The sequence below is a fragment of the Lycium barbarum genome, chromosome 9 (genome assembly GCF_019175385.1).
Source record: "Lycium barbarum isolate Lr01 chromosome 9, ASM1917538v2, whole genome shotgun sequence".
Lineage (NCBI taxonomy): Eukaryota > Viridiplantae > Streptophyta > Magnoliopsida > Solanales > Solanaceae > Lycium > Lycium barbarum.
This window is the reverse complement of record NC_083345.1, coordinates 24,316,101-24,341,200: the sequence shown is the minus strand read 5'-3', so window position 1 is coordinate 24,341,200 and position 25,100 is coordinate 24,316,101. Positions and strand designations below refer to the sequence as shown.

At 36.1% G+C, this 25,100-nt stretch overlaps 1 protein-coding gene across 4 annotated transcripts in view; it reads right to left on the bottom strand.

Moving 5' to 3' along the window:
• LOC132610452 (phospholipid--sterol O-acyltransferase) overlaps positions 1–15,225 on the bottom strand; it is a 33,490-nt gene extending 18,265 nt beyond the window's left edge. Inside the window, exons 1-7 of one of the 4 annotated variants that reach the window (XR_009571158.1) lie at positions 14,896–15,225; positions 13,270–13,405; positions 12,468–12,612; positions 11,443–11,612; positions 11,268–11,344; positions 9,325–9,538; positions 9,074–9,251 (exon numbers count right to left, since the gene is read on the bottom strand). Coding sequence is in view for 3 of the 4 variants with exons in the window: in XM_060324744.1 (XP_060180727.1) it covers positions 9,074–9,251; positions 9,325–9,538; positions 11,268–11,344; positions 11,443–11,612; positions 12,468–12,612; positions 13,270–13,405; positions 14,896–15,141 (1,166 nt within the window). In the remaining variant the exon portion in view is untranslated. The remainder of the gene's footprint in view (positions 1–9,073; positions 9,252–9,324; positions 9,539–11,267; positions 11,345–11,442; positions 11,613–12,467; positions 12,613–13,269; positions 13,406–14,895) is intronic. The other 3 variants (XM_060324744.1, XM_060324743.1, XM_060324745.1) reach the window with 3 other exon arrangements.
• Positions 15,226–25,100: the final 9,875 nt, after the last annotated feature.

Here is a 25,100-nt window from a genome sequence, read left to right as displayed (position 1 = left end):
TTTCCTCTCAACTTCTCATCTTGATCCATGATAACATTGAAGTCACCTCCCATACACCATGGACCATTTATATTGTTAGTCATGTTAGTGATGCTCTCCCAAAGATCAATCCTTTCCAAAGCAGTGCACTTAGCATAAACAGAAGTAATGTATGTTCCAGTGTCACCTGGATTCTCTTTAAAGTTGATGGTAATTTGCTGGTTATTATTCTCCACAACCTGAAAATTGTCACAATGTTTCCAGAAACACCAGATTTGGCCATTGGTGTTAGTAACACAGTGATGGAAGCCCAAAAATCTTTTGTACCCCTCAATTTTGCTTTTGTGAGAAAAAGGTTCGGAAATTGCCACAAAAGTAGCTTTGTTGATTCTAATATGCAGTTTCAATCTATGAATTGCCTTTCTACTCCTTACTCCCCTAATATTCCAAAATATTGTACTAATCATGAATAATTTTAGGGGGGGGAGCACTTTGTCTGTGGGACTCTCTATTTTTTTTCTTATTTCCAGTTTTGGACTTCTTTCTATTTGTCTTACTTCTGCTTCTACTTCTTCCCCTAGAATCAGTGGAAAGAAACTTTCCTTGACTCTGATTTGTATCATTTATGTCCTTGGTAGTAGTTCTTGATTCCTCTGAGACAGTTTGAAGTCTACCTGATCTGGAGTGACTTCTTTTCATTGTGGACTGGTTGGGAACATTGTTGTCAATACTATGCTTGTTGTAATTTCCTTTTCCATTATTTTTCTTACTTCTTTTAAAACTTCCCGGAGTACTTTGTTGACTACTGATACTGTTGTCGTTATCGCTTTTGCCTTCAACCACATCTTTCATCTCAAGTTCACAATTAGGATCAACTAATGGGAGGCTTGATGTAGAGTTTTTTTTTTGAAACTGGTAACTGGATTGTATTCGATATGAACAAAACAGTACATAGGTTGTACTGAAACCATATCTACAAAAGTACTCCAAGACTCTACTATTCTAATCCTATATTGAATCTAATACATCAATAATGGAAATAGTATCATCTGAGTAGGCCTGATTACACCAAAAACAAAGCAATAAAATACAATTCAACTTGACCTTCTGCACTCCATTCTCTATACTCTCAAAACATCTGGAGTTTCTCTCCTTCCATATTGCCCACCATATGCTGGCAGGGACCATTCTCCATCTATTTCTGTTCTTTGCCTGCAATCCTGCCTCTTCCCAACTCTTTAGAGCCTCTGAAACCTTGCTAGGCATAGTCCAGGCTATACCTTTGAGATTTAAAAATATTCTCCAAAGCTGTTGTGTAAACTTACAGTGTAGAAACAGATGGTTAACTGTCTCTGCTGTTTCTCCACATAGGAAACATCTAGAGCATAAAATTATCCCCCTTTTCATCAAATTATCCTGTGTAAGAACTGCTTCTTTAGCTAAAAGCCACACAAAGCAGCTAACTTTATGTGGGATTTTGGATCTCCAAATGTGTTTCCAGGGCCAGTTGGTAATCTGTTGAATTGATTGATTCATCATCCTGTAGGCTGAACTAACTTTGAACACTCCTTTTTTATTCCCCAACCACCAAAAAACATCCTCTCCTAGCTGAAGTCCCTTAAATTGTTGCAATATGTTAAGAAAATCAGCCACTCTTTGTATCTCCCAATCATTGATTTGCCTTCTGAAAGTGAAATTCCATCCTTGAGGTGTCCACAAATCAGCCACAGTCCTTTGATGATCAAAGACAATGTTGTATATATCTGGAAATAGTGTTTCCAGATGACCAGCCTCAAGCCAATTATCCTTCCAGAATCTGGTTTTGACCCCATTCACTACTTTGATCTTGGAGTTGCACTTAACTTCATTCCATAAGGCTCTTATGGATCTCCACAGACTAACCCCATATGGTGTGGTAACCTCCTTTGTCATCCAGCTATCTTCCTCTTCATATTTTGCATTGATAACTTTCCTCCATAAAAGTTGATTTTCATTGGCATACTTCCATAGCCACTTCATTCTGAGTGCTTTGCTCTGCATTTTCATATCTTTTATTCCCAGTCCCCCACTCTTCTTGCCAGTGATCACTACTTTCCACTTCACCAAGTGAAATCCTTTTTTTTCTTTATTTCCTTGCCACAGGAATTTCCTCCTAATGCTATCCAACCTCTTGATAATCCCTGTTGGAATTGGAAACAGGGACATCATATATGTTGGTAGAGCATCAAGGACTGAGTTGATGAGTGTCACTCTACCCCCCAAGGACAAATATTGGCTTTTCCATCTGGCTAGTTTCCTCTCACATTTTTCAATCACATTGTTCCAAATCTCTGTTGAATTAGATTTGGCTCCCAGAGGCATTCCCAGATAGATAGTTGGCAAAGTACCTACTTCACCACCTAGATTTGCAGCCAACAAGTTCATGTTTGGGACTTCATTGATAGGATACAAAAAACTCTTCCTCCAATTAATGTGCAGCCCAGAGATTCCTTCAAATAAGACTAGTATCATCCTTAAAAACCTTAGTTGCTCCTCTTCAGCATCACAAAAGATCAGTGTGTCATCTGCATATTGGAGATGTGTCACCTCCAGACTTTCATTACCAGCTCTAGCCACCTCAAAACCATTTATCCACCTATTCACCTTTGCTGTCTTGATCATATTGTTTAGACCTTCCATTGCAATCAAAAATAGGAAAGGTGACAAGGGGTCACCTTGCCTGAGACCTCTTTGTGCTTTAAAAAAACCTGCTGGGGAACCATTAATCAGAACTGAGAAACTAGCCGTTGATATGCAGAATTTGATCCATTGGATCCATTTCTGTCCAAAACCCATCATCTCCAAAACCTGGAGTAAGTACCTCCAGTTTACATGAGGCTTGATGTAGAGTTTTCATCAATTGGAGATAAAATTTCTCCTTCTTCAATATCTTGATCCTTTTGTTTCTTCCTGTTGATAAAATCTTTTAGTGTTTCATGTTCAGACTGACTGTCTTCGGTGTCACTAACATGTGTTTGATCAGTCTGGGACCCCAAATTCAGCTCTTTATTGTCTTTTTCTCTATTATCAGTGCCATGGTCTTGACTTTTCCCCTTGGTACTTTCAATATCATTCACCAACGCATTCTGTAATGGTAAGTTCAAGGGGAATTTAGAAGTTTTATGCTTCTTGTTCCTCTTACTAGTTTCCAGTAATGATACAGTTTTAAAGAGAACTTTATTTTTCTTTTTTGGCATTTTCTTGTGTTTCTCTTTCTTCTTCTTCTTTTTGATCCTTCTAACAGTAGAATCTTGTTGAAACTCCTTTGAAAAGTCCTTTTGCATATCAGTCTTAACAACATCAGATTGCATTTCCTTACCAGCATCTTCAACATTTTGTGACTCAACAACCACTTCTTTTTTCCCTCCCTCCTGATCTTTTGGATTAACCACACTATCATCCATCTTCAAATCCTTGTTTTTATCCTCTACAATCACCCTGGAGGGTCCTCCTTGACCAACACCATTCTTAGCCATTTCCCCTTTCTTCAATTTCTTCTCGAGAACTCTACAATCCTCCATGTTATGACCCAACTTTCTACAATGTTTACAATATTTTGGCACCCCTTCATATTCAATTTTCTGGTAGAATCCTCTTAGAGGTGCATTAGTATCTTCTAACCCAACCCAAATACTGTCAGGTCTATGTTTCAGCAAATCAAGTTCAATTCTGACCTTAGCCATACTAGGCCTTGTACGACCAGAGGTAGCAGCATCTAGAGTAAGAGGTGTACCAATAGAGCACACCAGTTGTTTGATGTAATGCCAAGAATGTAAATGGAATGGCAAACCTGGTAAGAGCACCCAAGCTAGAGCCAAAGGTAAATCTTCTTCAGGCTTGAAATCCGGTGTCCATTTCTGAAGCCACATTTGCATTCCATCAATTTCAATCACCCTTCGGTACCAAACATTTTTGAAGTCAGCTTCATTTTTAAGATCTATGAAAACATTAAAATTGTCAAAAGCCCCAATTTGGGAGGATCCCTTTAGAGTAACCATTTCCTTAAAACTTGACCTAATTCGATCAATTTGAGGTCTGGCTTTGAGAAATCGACCCACTAAAGTGTAGCGACATTCATCTGCTACTACACCATAGTATTCTGAAACTTTGAATATAACAGCAGGAACTCCATTATGTATTGATTGACGTGCATCAGCTTTGTCCTTTTCTCTGCCAAGAGGAAGTTGATTTGAGCTAGATGGAGCTGTAATTGCATTTGCAAAGGTAAGTTTTGCATATTTTCCAGGGTTGGATGGTGTTGCCCCATCAAGAGGAGGAGGGTTCACAGTTGGACCTGCCGGAAGGGAGCCTCCCGGCGGCTCCATTCCAGTGGAGCGTGAAGTCCATTTGCCAATATAGAGCCGTTATTAGGTTTTTGTTGAGGAGAGAGAAGAGAGAATTTGGTTTATAGATTCTACGTATGTAGCAGTACTAACTTTTTTATTGAATGCTTTAATTCAGCTTCAGTTGAAGCTAAATTTTACTGTGAATACAAGTCGTTACCGATATCAAAAAAAAAAAAAAAAAAACTTTAAATATTGTTCTGATAATTCACAGTGGCAAAGTAGAACACCTATGCATCGAATGTGTTTAGGTTAAAACTGTAGTTATGCAGTTCATGATAAATTAGGTGTCTTTATTTTGATGTATTATATTCTATCTAAACATATAGGATTCTAATGGAAAGAAAGTAAACTAACTTAACCACCTTTTTGAATCTATCATTGTTGGTTCATAAGTTTAACAGGGAAGGCAAGTGTAATTTTGCCATTAAGCTAGTTTTGGAAGTGCTAACTTTAACATAATTAATGCTTATGCGCCCCAGGCGGGTTTGGACGAGGAGGTCAAAAGGCGCTTTTGGGAGGACTTGGACGAGATTGTGAGAGGTATCGCACAGACCGAGAAATTATTTGTGGGAGGCGATTTCAATGGGCATAGGGACCACTTCTAGAGGGTATGACGATGTCCATGGTGGTTTTAGCTTTGGGGATAGAAATGAAGGAGGAGTTTCGCTCTTAGACTTTGCAAAAGCTTTTGAGTTGGTCATAGCTATTTCGAGCTTCCAGAAGAGGGAGGAGCATTTGGTGACCTACCGTAGTGCGGTGACTAGGACCCAGATAAATTACTTGCTTCTTAGGAAGGATGATAGAGGTTTATGCAAGGACTACCAGGTCATCCCGAGTGAGAGTCTTACGACTCAACATAAGCTTGTGGTTATGGATTTAGATATTAAGAGGACGAAGAAGAAGAGGGTCACTTATTATCGACCAAGGATTAGATGCGGAGGCCCGACTATGGCCAAAGCCCAAGAGCTTGAGGAGAAATTGGTGGCTATGGGGGCTTGGGGGATTAGTGGGGACACAGAAAGTATGTGGGCTACGACGGCTGGCTGCATCAGGGAAACAGTTAGAGAGGTGTTAGGGGTCTCGAGGGGTAATTCAGGTAGGCATAAAGGGGGTTGGTAGTGGAATGGAGAGGTCCGACGAAAAGTGGAAGCCAAGAAGGCTGCCTATGCGGCTTTAGCGGAAAGCTTAGACGAGGAAGGTAAGAAGAAGAAGAAGAATAGGGAGAGGTATAAGATGACAAAGAAGGAAGCGAAACTAGCGTTCACAGTGGCTAAAATAGCAGCTTTTGAGCACTTGTATGAACAGCTTGAGCGTAAAGGAGGGGATAGGAAGCTATATTAGCTCGCCAAGGCGAGAGACAAGGGCTCGCGACGTAGATCAAGTGAAGTGCATCAAGGACGAGAATGACGATGTGTTGATAGAGGAGTCGCACATTAGACAACGATGGCAAACGTACTTCCACAAGCTCTTGAATGAAGGAGGAGACACGAATATCGTGTTGGGGGAGTTAGAGTAGTCTGAGAGTCGTAGAGATTTTGGGTATTGTAGGTGCATAAAGGTTGCAGAGGTAAAGGGGGTTATTCGTAAAATGAGGAGAGGAAGAGCGACGGGTCCAAACGAGATCCCGGTAGATTATTGGAAGAATACAGGTGAGACAGGTCTGAAGTGGCTGACTGGGTTGTTCAATGTCATATTTAGGACGACTAAGATGCCAGAGGAATGGAGGTGGAGTACAATGGTTCCATTGTACAAGAACAAGGATGATATTCAAAGTTGCAACAACTATAGGGGTATCAAGCTACTAAGCCATAGTATGAAAGTTTGGGAGAGAGTGGTCGAGAGAGGATGAGGAGGGATGTGTCCGTCTCTAAGAACCAATTTGGATTCATGCTGAGGCGATCAACTACAGAAGTCATTCATCTTGTAAGGAGATTGTTGGAGCAGTATAGAGATAGGAAGAGGAACTTACACATAGTGTTCATTAACCTGGAAAAGGCGTACGATAAAGTCCCTAGGGAGGTCCTTTGGAGATGTCTGGAGTCTAAAGGTGTACCTGTGGCTTACATCAGGGAAATTAAGGATATGTATCCAAGACCCGGGTTAGGCAGTTGGGGGTGACTCAGAACACTTCCCGATCTTGATAGGGATGCACCAGGGATCAACCCTTAGCCCATTCCTATTCGCATTAGTGATGGATGAACTGACGCGGCATATTCAAGGAGAGGTGTCGTGGTATATGTTATTCGCATATGACATAGTACTAATTGACGAGACGCGTGAGGGATTTAACGATAGGCTAGAAGTATGGCGACAGACTCTAGAGTCTAAAGGGTTTAGGTTAAGCAGGACTAAGACAGAGTATCTAGAATGCAAGTTCAGTATCGTAACACAAAGAGGCTGAGGCGGAAGTGAAGCTTGATGCACAAGTCCTACCCAAGAAAGATAGTTTGAAGTATCTTGGGTTCATAATACAAGGAGATAGGGAGATTGATGATGATGTAACCCATCATATCGAGGCCGGGTGGGTGAAATAGAGGCTCGCATCTAGGGTAATGTGAGATAAGAAAGTGTCGCCAAGGCTTTAAGTTAACTTCTACAAAGTGGTGGTTCGACCGACCTTGTTGTATGGGGCAGAGTGTTGGTCAGTCAAGAACAGCCATGTTCAGAAGATGAGTGTAGCCGAGATGAGGATGCTCAAATGGATGTGTTGGCATACTAGGAGGGATTTGGTTAGTAACGAGGTTATACGGGACAAGGTGGGAGTGGCCTCCATGGCAAAGAAGATGAGGGAGGCGAGACTAATATGGTTCGGACATGTGAAGAGGAAGTGTGTGGATACGCCAGTGAGGAGGTGTGAGAGGTTGGTTATAACAGGAGTTAGGAAAGGTAGGCCGAAAAAGAATAGGGGGAGGTGATTAGATAGGACATGGCACAACTTCAGCTTACTGAGGACATGACCCTAGATAGAAAGGTGTCGAGGTCGAGAATAAGGCTAGAGGGTTAGAAGGTAGCCTGGTGGTCTCCGTAGCAGTAGTATTAGGTAGTAGTCGTGTAATTTCGTTTCTTCAATGTGTATTACTATCGTGCTATTTTTGTTGCCATATTTTTCTTGATACCATGCTTTTTACTTTGATACTTGTTGTCACAGCACTGTCTTTCCTTTCGAGCCGAGGGTCCATCGGAAACAGCCACCCTACCCCATAAAGGTAGAGGTAAGACCTGCGTCATCTTACCCTCACCAGACCCCACTTGTAGGACCACACTGGGTATTTTATTGTAGTTGCAAGTGTAATTTTGCCAAGATTTTTTTTTTTATCAAGCAAGTGTATTTTCATTCATAAACATGGCCACAACGGCTGTATGCAAGAGATATACCAAAAAAGTAGAGAATTTACAAAATGATATGATTCTCTACGAACTCCACTCAATTGTCTATACAACAAGGAATTTTCTATGTGCACCAAAGAAAATAAGGGAACAGAGACTACTCCTCAACTGAGAGAAACTCGACTCTACACCTTCAAAAGCTCTCTTATTTCTCTCTCTCCAAACAACCCACATTAGCGCAAGTGGAAGCATCTTCCATGCCCTACGTCTTCTCCTTCTCCTCACGCTCTTCCAACTAAAAATCATCTCTCTCACACAGAAGATAGAGGGGATATCCTCTGAATAATGGCAAAAGGAGAGGGGGATCAGTTTAAATGGATCTTCTATATATTACAATGTGTTAAGATAATAATTTGCATGTGAAAAAAGTTTGAACATATGACATCAAAATTAAAATATATAACATTAAAAATTGTATTATTAACGGTTAAGACTTCAAAATGTTGAAGTTTACCGCTTCTCTAGATGAAGACCTTTTTAAGACAGACTAAGTCAGAAGTATGACAAATAAAACAAGATGAAGGGGGTATTATTACAGCTTTAGTTTGATATGTGACCAGTGCTAAATTTACGTTGTTTTTAAATAAAATAAGTGTAGTTTTAAAATAGAGATTAAATGTCTGAAATCAACTTAGGAATATGTTCAATTTCCCTTAGTTTATTGAATCATGTCAATCTTTGTTCGGACAATGTCCAATTTGCCTTTGTTAATAGAACCATGTTATTCTTTTTGGGGCAAAGAAATACTCCCTCCGGTCCATAATAAGTGACCTTTTGATCTTTGGCACACCCCTTAAGAAAATACTAACTCCTAGAAAAGAATAGGTATTTTGATTAATTACCCTTAATTAATGTTATCATAGAATATTGGAATAATTTTAAAGACTTCTTAGGGATATGTAAACAAGGGCTAATTTGGAAAAATAAAGTTAATTCCTTCTTGAGAACACTTGTTTTGGACCAAAATAAAAAGGCCAAAAGCTCACTTATTAAGGCCCAGAGGCATTTTATAAACACAAGCAAAACAAAAATTAGCAAAAACATTCTAGTTGTGTGAGCGTTGCAACACCTCGCTCATCCATGGAGAAGTCAAGGGAGAAAATCTATTTTTTTCATATGTTCCAACCTCTGGAAAGAAAAAAAGGAATAAAATAAGTTCAACATTTTCATGGAAGGTACAGAAAATTCATTTCGTTCAACAAGAAGATCAACTATAATTTAAATTTATTGAATATGTTACATCAGAAACATCAAGGACCTATCTTCTTATCACATTATCTGAAAATGTTGCATGGCATAAAAGGATTTGATGTTATACTCACTTTTTTAAAAGTTGCAAAAGCCTTTCGCTGTCAGGATCATAATCCTTTATGGCTTTGAAAAAGGTTCCATCAGAGACTTCACGAGCAGAAAAGGATAATTGCGTCGGGAATGCACATTCCATTCCAGACAAGTTGGCTTGGGCAGTTTCTACAAATGATGGATAAGCCTCATTCCCTGCTAAGACATAATAAAAGCCTGTTAGCACAAGTTATGCTAAAGACACAACACACTTGTTGGCCTTTGGTAATACCTCGAATTGAAGGAACTTCAATGTTGATTATGTTTGTTGGCCAGCCAGAGTATTTTGATTGATGTTCATGCTCATTGCAATGGTAGGCATGATGGTTTTTTCTGTTTCCACCAGAGAAATGCCTCTGGTATACATTATCTGTTGTACAATATTTTGAAAATGGCAACATCCATATAGAAGATCCAAACGTATTGAACATCAGGCGAGCTGTTCCCTGATAACTTGGAAAACATAGATGTCATATCAATGCAGATATTGAAAAGCATAAGACAAAGTATAATCTTTAGATACTCAAAGATAATGAACGGTATCATACATATCACTCTATGAAGTACAAAAGGCCTTGTAATAAAAAGAGCAAAGAGTAATAAATCTTTAAGAGAAAATGACATATTTGGTACCTAGTTATGGGAGTCGTACATTTCAACTTTTCTCTTTTCTTTTTTATTGTGACCATGTCACTTTTACTTAAACATTGTGAAAAAATGGGGCCTCCCCAGATTCCATCTTTTTTTTTTTTTTAAATGGAGAAGTATTACAGGAAAAGAAAGAAAAAGTTCGGGAAACATTCAAATTAAGCGTACACAGAGAAAGAGGGGGGCAAAAATGGCAAGTGCAATGCATAGTAACTGCAGGAGCACTGGAACAGAGTGGAAGGAGCATCCTCTGCAGTCATGACATCCAGATTCCAGACCCCTTTGTCCAGGCGATGACTTGCCGTTTGAGCCCTCCTTCCCCCTTCTAATGTGCTCTCATTCTCTTATAATTTATTGTAGACAATATGGTGACATAAGCACTAAAGGAGAGGTTGTCCACCAAAATGCTGAAATAGCTGTCACCTACACCGGTATAACTCTTTTCTGCCCAAACAGAAATGGAGTCGCAGGTGAGCTCCCATTTTTTGGCACAATTCTTCTGAAGTGAAGGTAAATGTGCATATCTAAAAAGCTAGGAAGAAAATGTTCTATAACACAATTTGCCCAGTTCTTAATTATAAGTACAAAGAATATATAAACATACAACATATGTACACACACAAACACAACATATATGTATATGCGTGCACTGTGTGTATATACACATTTTGCCAGTTACCTCACAACTTAGATTCCAGAAGTATTTGAACTAACAAAGTAACAATCACAACCATCCTGCTTCTCTTACAAACAATTCTGACGTAAATTTTAAAAGGTAGTACAGCAAATTTTGGAGCTTCATGATTTCAGGCAGATAGAGGCTAGCCAAGAGAAAACAGAACAAGCCTTGAAAATCTCCCAAAGAAGTAGTTTCTTGAATCTACCAGTATATGTGACCGGCTAGAGATTAGAGGGTTAAGAGGCTCTCACTATCCAATTTTAAGAATTAATAAGAATATCCAGACTTACACCTTCTATTAAGTTTCTAATTTATGAAACAGATACTAGGAGCCCGTTTGGATTGGCTTATAAGTTGCCTATAAGTTGCTTATAAGCTGTTTTCAGCTTTTTTGAGTGTTTGACTGACCAGCTTAAAGTCATTTTGTGCTTAAAATAAGCTAAAAAAAATAATTGGGCCCATTTGACTTAGCTTATTTAAAGCAGCTTATAAGCTGAAAACAGCTTATAAGCCAAAAAAAATAAGTTAGACTACCCCAACTTATTTTTTTTAACTTATAAGCTGCAAACAGCTTATAGGCATAAGCCCATCCAAACAGGCTCTAGAACTTCTTTTGATTGTTAATGAAAGAGATACAAATACAAGAAACTTTCGAACAAAAGAATTTCAAATTCACATTTCTTTGATGATTAAAAAAGTTGTCTCTAAATCTCTCCAAGGAGTTAACAGTTCCTTACGGCTTACGCAACCTAGAATTTCAATGTCTGAACTATGCAACCTAAAGGTCCTAAACATACATAAAGGTAGCCTACAGCATTAGAAATTAAGTTGGATTAAAAAAATAAAACCTCTGAAACAGGAAGACCAAATGTAGCCCCCGATAATGTTGCTTTGACTGTCTCAATAGCACCAAGGAGAGGAGCTCCTGAAGCCACACAAAAGCAGCAATTCCATATAAGTACCAACCCTAATTTCTGAGATAAGACCGGAGGTCAAATAGTGTTTTGGTTAGCATAGGCATACCAACAGCAAAATAGGCATGAATGTGATCGTCTAACCATCGTCTATACTCTTTTGGAGCAATCTCTAATTTCAACCACTCCAAAAAGTATCTGAAGACATTGTTGCCTAATGAATGAGCGAAAACTATAGAAGGTCCACCACGAAGTTTAAGAGCAGTTTCAAAAGTTAGCCTGCCAGAAAGGAAAAAGAGATCAAAACCCTCCATAAATAGAGCACATTTACCAGAAAAAATACAAAAGAACATGCTTTAACACTCAATAGAGCAGAACAGAAAAATCACTAAAACAGAAGTTTTGTAAGGATTTATGCAATAGTATGGGCAAGGTGAGTGAGAGAGGGAGATGCAAAATCAAGTGGTTCAAAGCTATGGAGGTACTTAAATAAGGCACAAAATTGAGACACTTGTGGCACAAAAATGAGTTTGGAATTGTCTATGTTATTTTCTGAACATGCCATCCTACCAAGCCTGGTGAAAATATTAGCTATCACTTATCAGTGTAAAATTGAACACATATTTTATGCAAACAATCACGCCAAGCATAATTTGTACCAAGAAAAATATTACTTCACTGGAAGAAGTACTGAAGATAGATCTCTAGTACAAAAAAAAAAAAAACCACCCACACAAATTTTGGGCGATTGGGGTTCAGAGATAAAAGGGAGGAAAAGAAAACTGTAAATTAAAGTCCCTTGTTTTCCATGGCCATGTATTCTTAGATATTTGATGCAGGGAAAAAAATCCCCAGGCCTAAGAGTAAGCAAGAAAAACTTGTATTGAGTTCAAGCCCAGATCTTCAACCATTGTAAATTTGTAATAAAGTAACTAGAGCTCACAGCTAAAAAAAATTGGAACAAAATGAAAGAAAGAAATGCATAGTTCTACTTTCCCCTGGGAAAAAGGAACTGGAAAGTTTAGACTTTTCTACCAATTAACTTATCATTTGCACTTAGGAAAAAAACTATATCGTGAGATCATAACACATATATAAGAATTTAAGGCACAAACAGTATCTCGAAATACAAACTTTAGTTTGTGAAAGTAAAGGTCTCGCTCCTCAAGCTTTGATGGAGACAATCTCCAGTCATATGGAACTGCGATGATTGCATTAGCCTCGATACCAAATTCAATGCACCACTTAATCCATTCTTTCCACACTGATGACAGAGGACCTGATCGGGAATGGAATATGGATCAATTATAGAACCAGAACAAGTAACAGAATCATCAGTTATAGCCCTTAGAACAACAACAACATACCCAGTGTAATCCCACAAGACTTATAGCCCTTACAGTAGCGACAATATCTATAAAAAATTGTCCTTCACTGACCACTCTCTGTTATTGCAATTTTATATTCAGTATTAACTAGTTCTTTAAGAAAATGACCACTCTCTGCACTGTGTGTATATATACAATTTTATCTCTATTTCTCATGTTATGTTTCATGAGGTTGCTTCACTGTATATTTTGTCGTTTGGTGTCACTCAAGACAAAAAACCCAGGGGTCTCGTAAGTTCTCCAGATTGTTGAAAAAGAAAGCTAGTTCAGTGATTTTTGCCAACACACGCTTTAGCACTTGGTGCCTACTGAGCGCTGCCTAAGCGAGGCAAAGTGCCCAGCCAGTTCTGCACCTAGATTCATGTGGATTAAAGACAGTCAACTTAGCTACCTTTATCAAAAAAAAAAAAGACAGTCAACTTAAGGTGTTACCAGTGGAATATCAGTTCGGTTTCACTTCCGTCTAATTGGGACCTAACATTATGAATTCCTTATTCCAGTTTAATAGAAGTGCAAATGACAATGCAAGGAGAATAAATCAAGAACACCTGTAATATAACCAGGATCAAGCTCTGTGATAGCAGAAAGGCCGCTGTCAGGTCGAGACTTGCACTCGCTATGATCTGTTTGATTGTAAGGATCCAACATCATACACTTCAGCCAGCAATTCACAGCAGAAAGAAGCTGTAAGAAAGACAAATTATTAACTTACAATAAGTTAATATAAAAGGTTAGTACTTTTGTATCACAGAAGCAAGATCCTGACTGCAGATAGTCATTTTTTTATGACTGCAGAAGAAGCAACATCTCATGACTGGTATGATATATAGTAACTTGCTGCAAAGGGTATTTCCCCAAATAAAATTACAAATCACGTTCATATCTTCCAATGTTGTATAACGCAAAACCAAAAGTAATTAAACACTTTTAGTCTTGATCTGAATGAGTTTCGTAAGTTGGTGTCATTTGTCTAAAACTACAAGATGAAAAAGTTGGTATCGTCAGACTAATAGTGTATGATAAAACTCTGAATTGAATATCATGTTTCCTTCATGCAATCAATCAACTGCTGTCAGTTGGAGTCTACTGCATGAATGCTCTTGTACCCATTCTAGTTATTCTGGTCCATTTCATTCCAATACAAAACAATTTGTCTTTTACCACAACTTAGATTATCTAAAAAGCACACAACAAAACAATGTCTTTTAACACAAATTAGATTATCTAAATATCACACTAATCCCAATTATTTGGTAGTACCTATTACACTTATTTGCTTCTGTCGTGTTCTGCTCTTAATTAAATCTGCATTAATCAATTGTTTTTTACTTAATGCATGAAATCTCCAATCGTAGTGAGAGTTCAATACTAAATGCCCGTTTGTCCATGGATAGTTTTCACTTTTTTCCGGAAGATTATTCAGCAAAACTGTTAGGACATAGAATTGTTACAATTTTCCGATATTCAGTTTGAAGTTGAATTCCGGAATTTGAAAAACTCCAAAAAGCTGTTTTCACAATTTTCACTCCAAATCACTCACAAAAATCCAAAAAACAACTCCAATATGTATTCATGTCCAAACACAACTCCAATTTCCAAATACCATTTCCGACTTGAAAAACAAATACTACTACTTTTTTTTACAAATTTCACAATTTTCATGGCCAAATGCCTGCTAAATAATTTGTCTTTCACCACAAATTAGATTATCCAAACATCACATTTATCCCAATCATTTGGCATTACCTATAAAACAATTATTTGCTTCTGTCATATTCTACTCTTAATTAAACCTCCATTAATCAATATATTTAATTAATGCATGAAATTTCCAATTCTAGTGAGAGTTCAGTACTAAGCCTTGCATAAAAACAAACAGCGAACAATAGCAATATCTCGACAACCAATTAAAGCAACACCGTGACTACGATTCTCTAAATAAATTGTCTTTTACCACAAATTAAATTCTCAACATATCAGACTAATCCCAATTTATTTGGATTTGCTTCTGTCGTGTTGTGCTCTTAATTAAATCTATTTCTACTTCATGCATGAATATTTTCCAATCGTAGTGAGAGTTCAGTACTAAGCCTTGCATAGAAATAAACAGTGAACAGTCGCACTATCTCAACAACCAATTAAAGCAAGACAGTGCGAGTTGTAGAGTGATTTACTTTAGTGGTGTCGAGCCAGACTAAATCGAGAGGATTGAAATCAAGAGGAGAATAAGGGCAGTCTAATATTGACCATGCTCTCAACTGTGTGGACGCGAAGCCTGGGATTATTATCCCCGACAGCTTCGAGTAATCTCCTCCGAACTCCCCCGAACAAACGTTGCTCCCTAGGAGGAGGATGATCACGAAGACGACGAACGACACGTGTCCTCCTCTCATTGGTGAGAAGAAGAAGAATTTGGACATTTCCGTTTTCACATGGAACTAAACTACAGGTGTTGTTGGGGTAGAAACTTTTCAATGTTGCCTTTTCTTTTTCTTTTTCTTTTTTATTGCTCACGGATAATAAACAAAAGTACAATTTTGACCGTTTATTATCCGAAATTACTCTATTTTATTTTTAGCTAGACTTCTGGTTCATTCACATCTACACTGATTATTACTCTATCCAGTTAAAAATAAGTGTTTTTTTTTATTTTATTTTTATTTTGGTGCAAAATAAGTGTCAAGAAGGAATTAACTTTACTTTTCAGATTTACTCGTATTTACTTTACAGTCAAGTGGTTGAACGCCCCTCGAATTGAAGAAAATATTGAGTGATCAATCTGAAGCGCTATTAAGGCCTCATTTGTTTTCATTAAGATTAAGACGTCTGAATCTAAATGCACATCTGAATGATTAAGATGTTGTCTCTAGATCTAAACACTGAATGGTTAAGACTGTTTGTTTTTCAACATCTGAATGTGCATAATGTGTTTATTTAAACATAATAAATATACAAGTCAAATAAAAAAAGTAACTAAATATTAGAAAATAAATACAAGTTTAATAAAATAAAAATATTATTTGATAAAAAAAATAAAATATTTATGTTTGCTAGTAATGATTGAGATGTTTATAGTGGTGGTGGGTGGTGGGTTAGGTTTTGCAGGGTGAGGTGGATGGTGGTGGGAGGGTTGTGGGGGTGGTGGTGGTAGTGCAGCGGGTCTGGAGGTAGGGTGGGTGGGGGGTGGGGGGTGGGGTGCAGTGGGTATAGAGGTAGGGTGGGTGGTGGGGGTGGTGGTAAGGGGTAAGGAAGGTGGGTGGTGGGTAGGTGAGGTAGGGTAGATGTTGGTAGTGTTGGTAAGTGGGGGGTAGGGTTGGGGTGGGTAGTGGAGGGTTTGGGTGGGTAGTGGTAAGGGTAGGTGGAGTTGGGGGGTTGGGTGGGTGGTGGGAAGAGGGAGGGGGGAGGGGTGGAGCTAGTAGTAAAAATTATCCATACAGAATAATATTAATACTTTGTTCAAGATCTTAATGATTAAGACCTATTCAGACCAAATAAGTGTTTAGATCTTAATGTAAACAAATGCACTTAATGACATAAGGTCTGAACCATTCAGATTCAGATCTCCATTAAGTGCAAACAAATGAGGCCTAACTCTTCAACAAGGAGTGATCAATTCGAAGTGCTATTAACTCTTCTTGGCGATCAAGTAAAGGAGGTCCACATCATCCGCGCTCGAGAAATACGTTGCATGGAGTCCTTTTAAAACCAAAAAATATAGGCCTGCCATCCACACCAGAATAAATAAAATTCTTCCTAATTATGGATAATTTAATTAAAATACATTTTTTTTTTCTAAAGTTGTTATTTTTAAGAGGTGTGAAAAAACTAAGGAGAGACCTATTTTGAATCGGAGGGAGTAGCGACGTTGCTGCTAGGACCATGATCAAACTCACGACGACCAACACCACGGGTCGCGGTGGCGATGAACTCCACGCGTCCTCCTCTCATTGGCAAGAAGAACAATGAGCTGATTTCCGTTTTTCACATGGAACTAACTATATGGCGACTGTTGGGAGTTGGAAACTTTTCAATGTTGCCTTTTTTCTTGCTCGTGGACTCACGGTAGGAGCTGCTCTCTCTTTATTACTGCCTCCGTCTTAAATTATTTATCGTTTTTTTATTTTGCACGCCTCTTAAAAAATATTATTCCCTTTATTTCAATTTATGTGAACCTATTTCTTTTTTAATCCGTGCCAAAATGAATGACCTATTTCCTAATTTGGAAACAAATTCACTTTATGAAATGATTTACGACCACTACAAATATTCAAGACTTATTCTGAACCACAAATTTCAAAAGTCTTCGCTCTTTCTTAAATGTCGTGCCCAGTTAAATGGGTTCACATAAATTGAAACGGAGGGAGTATTAATTAAGAGAGGTATTTGACCAATTTTACCCTTATTTATGTCTAAGTTGTAATCTTTCTCCATTAAATATTTACTTCAATTGTGTGTCATCTCCATTAATGATAAAATTTTATTAAGGGTAAAATGGAAAAAAATAATTAATTACGCCTTAAACTTCTTAAATGACAAATAATTTAATGGCTGAAGTAACTAAAACACCCCTAAACTTGGCACAAATAGCAACTTCAGTCCCCAAACTATTGCTGCACTTCAAGACACCCCTAAGCTTGGCTAACTGGGTTTTAATACACCCCCGAGTAGACATGCCATGGCAAGTGGAATGCACTCCCCGTCCACTTGGCATTTTCGTCCTACGTATCCTCCACATAGATAAATTGTTTTTTTTTAAATGTAAAACTGGTTTTTTTTATAACAAAATTGGAACAATAGAATATTTAATTTAAATCTGGAAAATTTGATTTAAAAAAATGAAAAACTAGAGTTTTAATTAAAATATCTCTAAAAAAAAATGGACTTGATATTTTTTTTAAAAGTGTCCTAAAAAATCCAGATTTTCATGATTCTTTTAAGACACTTAAAAAAGAACGGGAAAACAGAGGATAAAAACTGGAGTTCTATAAAAATATCGAAAAAATATTTTTTTTAGCATGTGGAAAACCCATTTTTAAAAAATAAATAAATAAATAATCCCGGAAAATTAGATTAGTTTTTAAATCTAGAAAAAAATTATCAATTTTCCACTTTATTCTTAAAAAAAAAAATTAGTATCCCAGATTTTTAAAAAATCCAGGTTTTTAATCAAAAATTCAATTTTTCATATTCGTTTTTAGAAAAATGGGTTTATTTAGTTTTCTAGATTTTTAAAAAGTCCAGGTTTTTTAATATAAAAAAATCAATTTTCCAGTTTTTTTTACAAAAATAACGGGTTTCATACATTTTTTTTAAATAAATTCAATTTTCAAGATTTAAAAAGTTCTAGATTTTTTAATAAAATACCAGTCCAGATTTATTTTTAAAAAATGGGTTTTCCACAGTTTTTTTAAAAAAATAGTTTTTTCTGATTTTAAAAAAATATACTTTTTAATAAATTTTCAAAAATTGAGTTTTCTTTCTAAAAAAAAAAAAAAAATTGATGTGGCACCTCTCACGCGCTTGTTGGTGTGTGACTACACTTGTTGTGTCATGTGGCAATTCAGGGGTGTATTAAAACCCAATTAGCCAAGCTTAGGAGTGTCTTGAAGTGCAACAATAGTTTGGAGACTGAAGTTGCAATTCGTGTCAATTTTAAGGGTGTTTTAGTTACTTCAGTCTAATTTAATCTTTTATTATTGATCATGCTCTCAACTGTGTGGACGCGAAGCCTGGGATTATTATCTCCGACAGCTTCGAGTAATCTCCTCCGAACTCCCCCGAACAAACGTTGTTGCCTAGGACGACGATGATCACACTCATGACGAAGAACGACACGTGTCCTCCTCTCATTGGTGAGAAGAAGAAGAAGAATAATTTGGAGATTTCCTTTTTTCACATGGAACTAAACTGCAGGTGTTGTTGGGAGTTGGAAACTTTTCAATGTTGCCTTCTTGCTCACGGACTCATGGTGGCTGGCTTGCTGCTATCTCTGTATTAAACCAAAACAAAAAGTACAATTTTGACCGTTTATTTACTCCCTCCGTCATAAATTATTTATCGTTTTTTTTATACATCCTTCAGAAATACTCTGTCCGTCCCAAAAAAGATTGTCTTAATTTGACTAGACACAAAATTTAAGAAAGAAAAAAAGTTAAAAATGTGTGGTCTAGAACAAGCTTTAAATATTTGTGGAATTATAAATCATCGCATAAAATTAAATTGTTACTAAATATAATAATGTGTCAATCTTTTTGGAACAAACGGAAAGTAAGACTACTTTTTTAGGGAAGGAGAGAGTATTAATTAGGAAGGGTATTTATGTTTAAGTGTTAACTTCTCCCTATTAAATGTTTAATATATTTATGTATGATCTCTTTTAATAACAAAATTCTACGAAGGGTAAAATGGAGAAAAAATAATTAATTATGTCTTGAACTTCTAAAACGATAACTAATTTGAGACAACTATTTTTAGTAACCACGATAAATAACTTGAGACAGAGGGAGTATTACGAAATTACTCAATTTTATTTTTTTGCTACTAGACTTTTGGCTCATTCACATCTACTCCCTCCGTGTCAAATTATTTGTTACTTTTTAATTTTACACGCCCTTAAGAAATATTAATTAAGAGGGTATTTGACTAACTTTAACCTTATTAAATATTTACTCCAATTTATGTGTCATCTCCATTAATGACAGAATTATACTAGGGATAATGGGACGAAAACAATTAATCGTCCATTGAACATTTAAAATGACAAATAATTTGAGACAACTCTTTTTAATAATCACAATAAATAATTTGAGATGGAGAGAGTACTAGTTAATAGTGAATCTTCTCATACTTATAGATTACGATTTAATGAACTTTAACTGAAACAGATGAATGTGTTCGACTTTCTCGAGAAAAAAAAATTATATTTATCTCTCAAATTTTTATTATACTTTGACATTATGAGTAGGTTTGATTTTGATTAAGGATGTGTTCGGTATGGAGGATAAAATGTTTTTGATGAAAAATATTTTCCTGGAAAATGTATTTTTTTAAAATAAGTTAATTTCTTACTTATTTTCTCATATTCGGTTGACAGTGGTGAATTCAGGATTTTTATTCAGGGGGTTCGGAAAAAAAAGTCTTTTGCCTTTATTGAGCGTGTTCAAAAGCTAATATATGAACATAAATACAGAAAATTTACCCTAAATATACACTGTAATTTTTTGCCGAGAACACCCTCAGCCCTCTTTAAATCCGCCCCTGTCGGTTGATCAGTGGAACCCCACTATCCAACCCCTAATTCGGTCTATGTCTGGGTTGGTGTTGTACTCTAAGACGAGGGACTACAAAAATGGATGTGATCGTCCTTAGAGGAGAGGAGAGGTAACTTGGGATTTGACGGACCTGATCTTGAATCCTACACCGGTTAACTATGCGACGGGAATTTTTTCATTTTTTCATCAATATGCCCAATCGAGGCTCGCCCATGCACAATCCTACTGGGCTCAATTCGCGAGGATCATTATAGCCATTGGTTGATCAAACAAAAGCGAATGACTCGTTCCTTAGGGACCTGGATATTGACGGAGTTGGCCAGGTGTCATAAGAGCAGATTGATTAGGTGGTTAGTCTTCCTAGATTTCAAAGAATGATTTAATTCATCATATGTTGCTTCAGCCCTCGAATCAAGGAAAAGAAATTAGAGACAAGAATCATGGGAGACACAGAGTTATACTCACAAGTTTGATTAAGAAAATCATTTTCTTTAGATTTATTTCGTGATTGCACTCATTTTTTTTTTTTTCATTTGGATCTCATCAACTATAAAAGTAGAAAAATTAAGACACTTCTTGTGTTCGGACTATCAAGATTGACTAAATGAGAGAGCGACTGACATAGTAAAAGAACAAATCAGCCACACTTTTCTGGACACTCAACCCCCACTCTACCTACCACCCACCACCCATTCCACCTACCTATCCACCCCACACCACCACCCAAGAGGTGGGGGTAAAAAATTCTCATTTTTAATAATTTTTTATAAAAGTAAAATAAAATATATGAGATAGAAAATTTAGAAGAGAGATAGGATGGTTGGGGTAGGTGGATGGCGGGTGTGGGGTAGGTGTGGGGTAGGTGTTGGGGATGCGGGAGGGGGTGGATGGGTTTGGTGTGGGGGTGGAGTGGACGGTGGGGATAGAGGTGGATGAAGAGGAGGTGTGTTCTGGTGGGGGTATGGGGTGGGGTGTAGACGAGGTGCATTCAAGAGTGGTGGCTGGGTGGGGGTGGGGTTAAACAGTGGGGTGGTGGGTTACGAGTAGAGGTGAGTTCGACGATGAGAACGGGACAATTAATATGGAATGTCATTTGTGCGACTTGTTTTCCCTACTTTTTTTTTTTTTTTTTTGTAACTAACTGTTCCATGAATCACCAATTGAAAACCAGTTACAAAGGACCATAACTAGGCTAATACACTGTTTGTTATCTCATTGTAATCATCTAACACATACTATGCTAACTCTAGATTTTGGTATATATTGTGAAGTAACATGTATACATTTTGATGTATATTGTAAAGTACCATGTATTCATTACCATGTATATATTTTGGAAATTCGATATAGAAGAAGATCAAGTACCATGTATACATGGTAATGTATACATTACGGGAATTCGATAGAGAAGAAGAGTATCATGCATACAATCTAGGAATTCGATAGAGAAGAAGAGTACCATGCATACATTCTAGGAATTCGATAGAGAAGAAGAGTATCACGTGTACATTTTGTGAATTTGATAGAGAAGAAGAGTACCATGTATACAATCTGGTATATATTGTGAGGTATCATGTATACATTCTTATATATAGTGTGAAATACCATGTATACATTCCGATATGTATTGTGAAGTACCATGTATACATTCTGATATATAATGTGAAATACCATGCATACATTCTAATTATTATACTATTAGACAATGTGTATATTTATTATATAAAAAAGGACAAAAATATCAACTATGCATTAAATTTGTAAAACTATAACCATCAAGTATATATTCCAAAATTCAACGTGGAAGAAAAATATTTTGTGAATAAATGTTTTCAAATTATTTTTATTTGAATACTCTTTAATAACAATTTTTTTTACGGCTGCTCAGAAGTTATAAGTTTTACTTACTAAGAAAAACGTAAAGTAATATAAAACTCTATCATGAAACTTTACTTATTAAATGGAAGAAAAAATCAAAGTTTGCATGTAACTCCCGGAGGTAAACAAGGAAAATACATTATTGTACGAAACAAGAAAAAGGAAAAAAAACAAAACAATGTGAATGCCTATTCTTGCGCTGGGTTAATACATATTTGGCTACCTAATGCCAACATTATCAGGCTTGCTTTTGCTAAATAATAAAGGAATAACTACATGACATAACAAACATATAGTGGGTATTAACATTTAGTAGTTATAGTTTAACTTAATTACTTCTCATAACAAACATTTGTGTACTAATAACATTTAGTAACTATATATATACACACACAAAATAGAATACTCATCACACTATTCACTCCCAACCCATCCCTCCCATCTCTCTCCCCCCCTCTTCTCCCCACTGCTCTGCCGGCCACCGCCACCGCCGGAGCTCCCATCTCTGTGGAATTGTTGCAGGTAAAATCCCAAATCTAGTTTATGTAGAATTCATTTTAATTCATGCGTACTCAAACGTTCTTTTAGGCTTTTGATTGGAGAAGTATCTCCAAAAGGAAATAGGCCTCATTCGCAATTATGTCCTTTTCTTGTGAGTTCTTGTGTTAAAAAAGAAACAAGATTAAGGTGTTTAGTATCCTGATGAGTAGGAAGAAACACAGTTGCTATTTACCACCAAAGTAAATACAAGTACGAACATAGGCAACTGCAATAACCGGAGGCAAAAAGGAAAAAAAAAACCCAGATCTATGACGGATCCGCTGGTCGGCGAAGCTCCGACGAAGTCCCTCCAATCTCCGCCGTCGCCACCACGAAGAATTCAAAATGCCGACGAGGGCACGCCGGAAAAGAACCTCATATCTATGCCGGAGAAGAAGAAAAAACTCAGATCTACGTCGGAAAAAAATTTTTGTCGTTGTATTCGCTGGAATTTTTTTCCGGTCAGATCTGGAAAAAGTCTAGATTTTCGCTGTATTTGTTGTATATTTACCGCGTATACAATATTTTTCGCTTGTATTTGTTGTATACATACCGAAAAATATTTTCCGGTCAGATCTGGAAAAAGTCTAGATTTTTGCTGTATTTGTTGTATATTTACCGTGTATACAATTTTTTTCGTTTTGTATTTGTTGTATACATACCGAAAAATATGGCCTTTTTGTTAATTTTTGGTGTATCTATGTTGTATACAATATTTTTCGCCTGTATTTGTTGTATACATACCTGAAAATATGATGTATTTGTGTAATTATTGGTGTATATGTATTCAGTTTTTTACTCGTTGTATTCATGAATACAACAAACCAATTTATGAATACAGATAATTATTTTATGAATACAGTGGAAAAAAAATTATTGTATTCATGAATAAAGTTAAAAAAAAGAAAATTGAATACACATGTGGGAGCTGGGCTGATTTGCTACAGAACATAAATATTGAAACATTAGCTATGCAACTTGATTAAACCCCAAATGTTTGCTATTTATGTGAAGTGCCCAATAAAAAATGGGTCAAAGAAATGCCAATTGTTTTTGGAAGTGGGTATAGCGTGTCAATTCCCCCCTTGGTAATGGACTAGCAATACATGCCCGTGCGATGCACGGACCGAACATGTCTATTCACTTTAATTAGCTAGTCTTTAAGGTTTGTATTTTGAAAATAACTTTTAAAAACATTCTAATTGTTATTATATTTAGCAACATATAAAAAATATAGTTTATGTACCATTACTTTAGTTATAATTAAAAAATGGAGTTTAAAAATTAAAAACATATGATGGAATTAAGTCTTTGAGATGGAACGAATCAGACTTTTTTCTCATTGTCATGACAATGAAAGTTGTTCATCGATGTGGAAAAACAATTAGTAAGAATATGAGGAAAAATTAATATTTTGATTCTAAAATTTTTCTTTTAAATTCTTTAATATCTTATATGTATACCGACATGTTGATATCCATGTCAAGTAATGTATATATTGAATTTTTTAAAAGCAAAACTAATAATTTATTTAAATTAAATTACTTAAAAAATATTGTTACAAAGAAATCAAAATTAGAAAGATATATGTTATATCGTAAATCACCAAAAATTTAATTCCGAAATGAAAATATAACGTAATACATTTTATAAATGTAAAGAAACAATAATCAGAAAATGTAAAGGAGAGTAAAATAAGTAAAGTATTGATAAAGAAGGAAAATGGGGATAAAAGTCACTCCCTCCCTTCATTTTTACTTGTCCACATTAACATATCAAGAGAAAAAAAAATCTTCTTCTTATTTTATTCTTCACATTAATTACTCATTTTCAAATCATTTTCTGAGGCTATTGAGACTATACACCAATAAATACGAATATTATGATAAAATATATACTTCATTTATCAATTCTTAAAGAACGTGAAAAGTCAAAAGTGGACAAGTAAAAATGCACGGAGGGAATAAATATGTGGAGAATTAAAATTGAAGTGCATACGTGCAAATATGGGCAGAGAATATATATTCAGTACTATAACATATATTCACGTGGGATAAAAAAATAACTTAGTAATGTGGCCAAGTAATATGGGACGGAGGGAGTACTTCATTTATTAATTCTTAAAGAACTTGAAAAATCAAAGTCAACAAATATAAGTGCACGGTGAAAATAAATGTGTCAGAGAATTAAAATTGAAGTGCATATGTGTATACATGAGAAGAGATAAATATTCACTACTATGACATATGTCCAGTTTTTAGTAATGTGGTCAAGTAATATGGGACGAAGAGGATAAGATGGGAAATATTTAATTAATTTTATCTTGATTTTGTAAATGAACAAGTAATTTGGACATATATTTTTAGTAATGTTGAGTACTTCATTTATTAATTCTTAAAGAACATGAAAAGTCAAAAGTGAACAAGTAATAGTGCATGGAGGAAATAAATATGTATCGGAGAATTAAAATTGAAGTGCATACGTGTATACATGATAAGAAAATAAATATCCAATACTATGACATATGTCCACGTGGGATAAAAAAGTAGTTTAGTAATGTGATCAAGTAATATGGGACGGAGGGAGTACTTCATTTATTAATTCTTCATTTATTATTCTTTGGAATTAATACAATTATTTCTTTATAAGACATATGTAATCAAATGTTTTCCAAGTGATCCATAAACCAC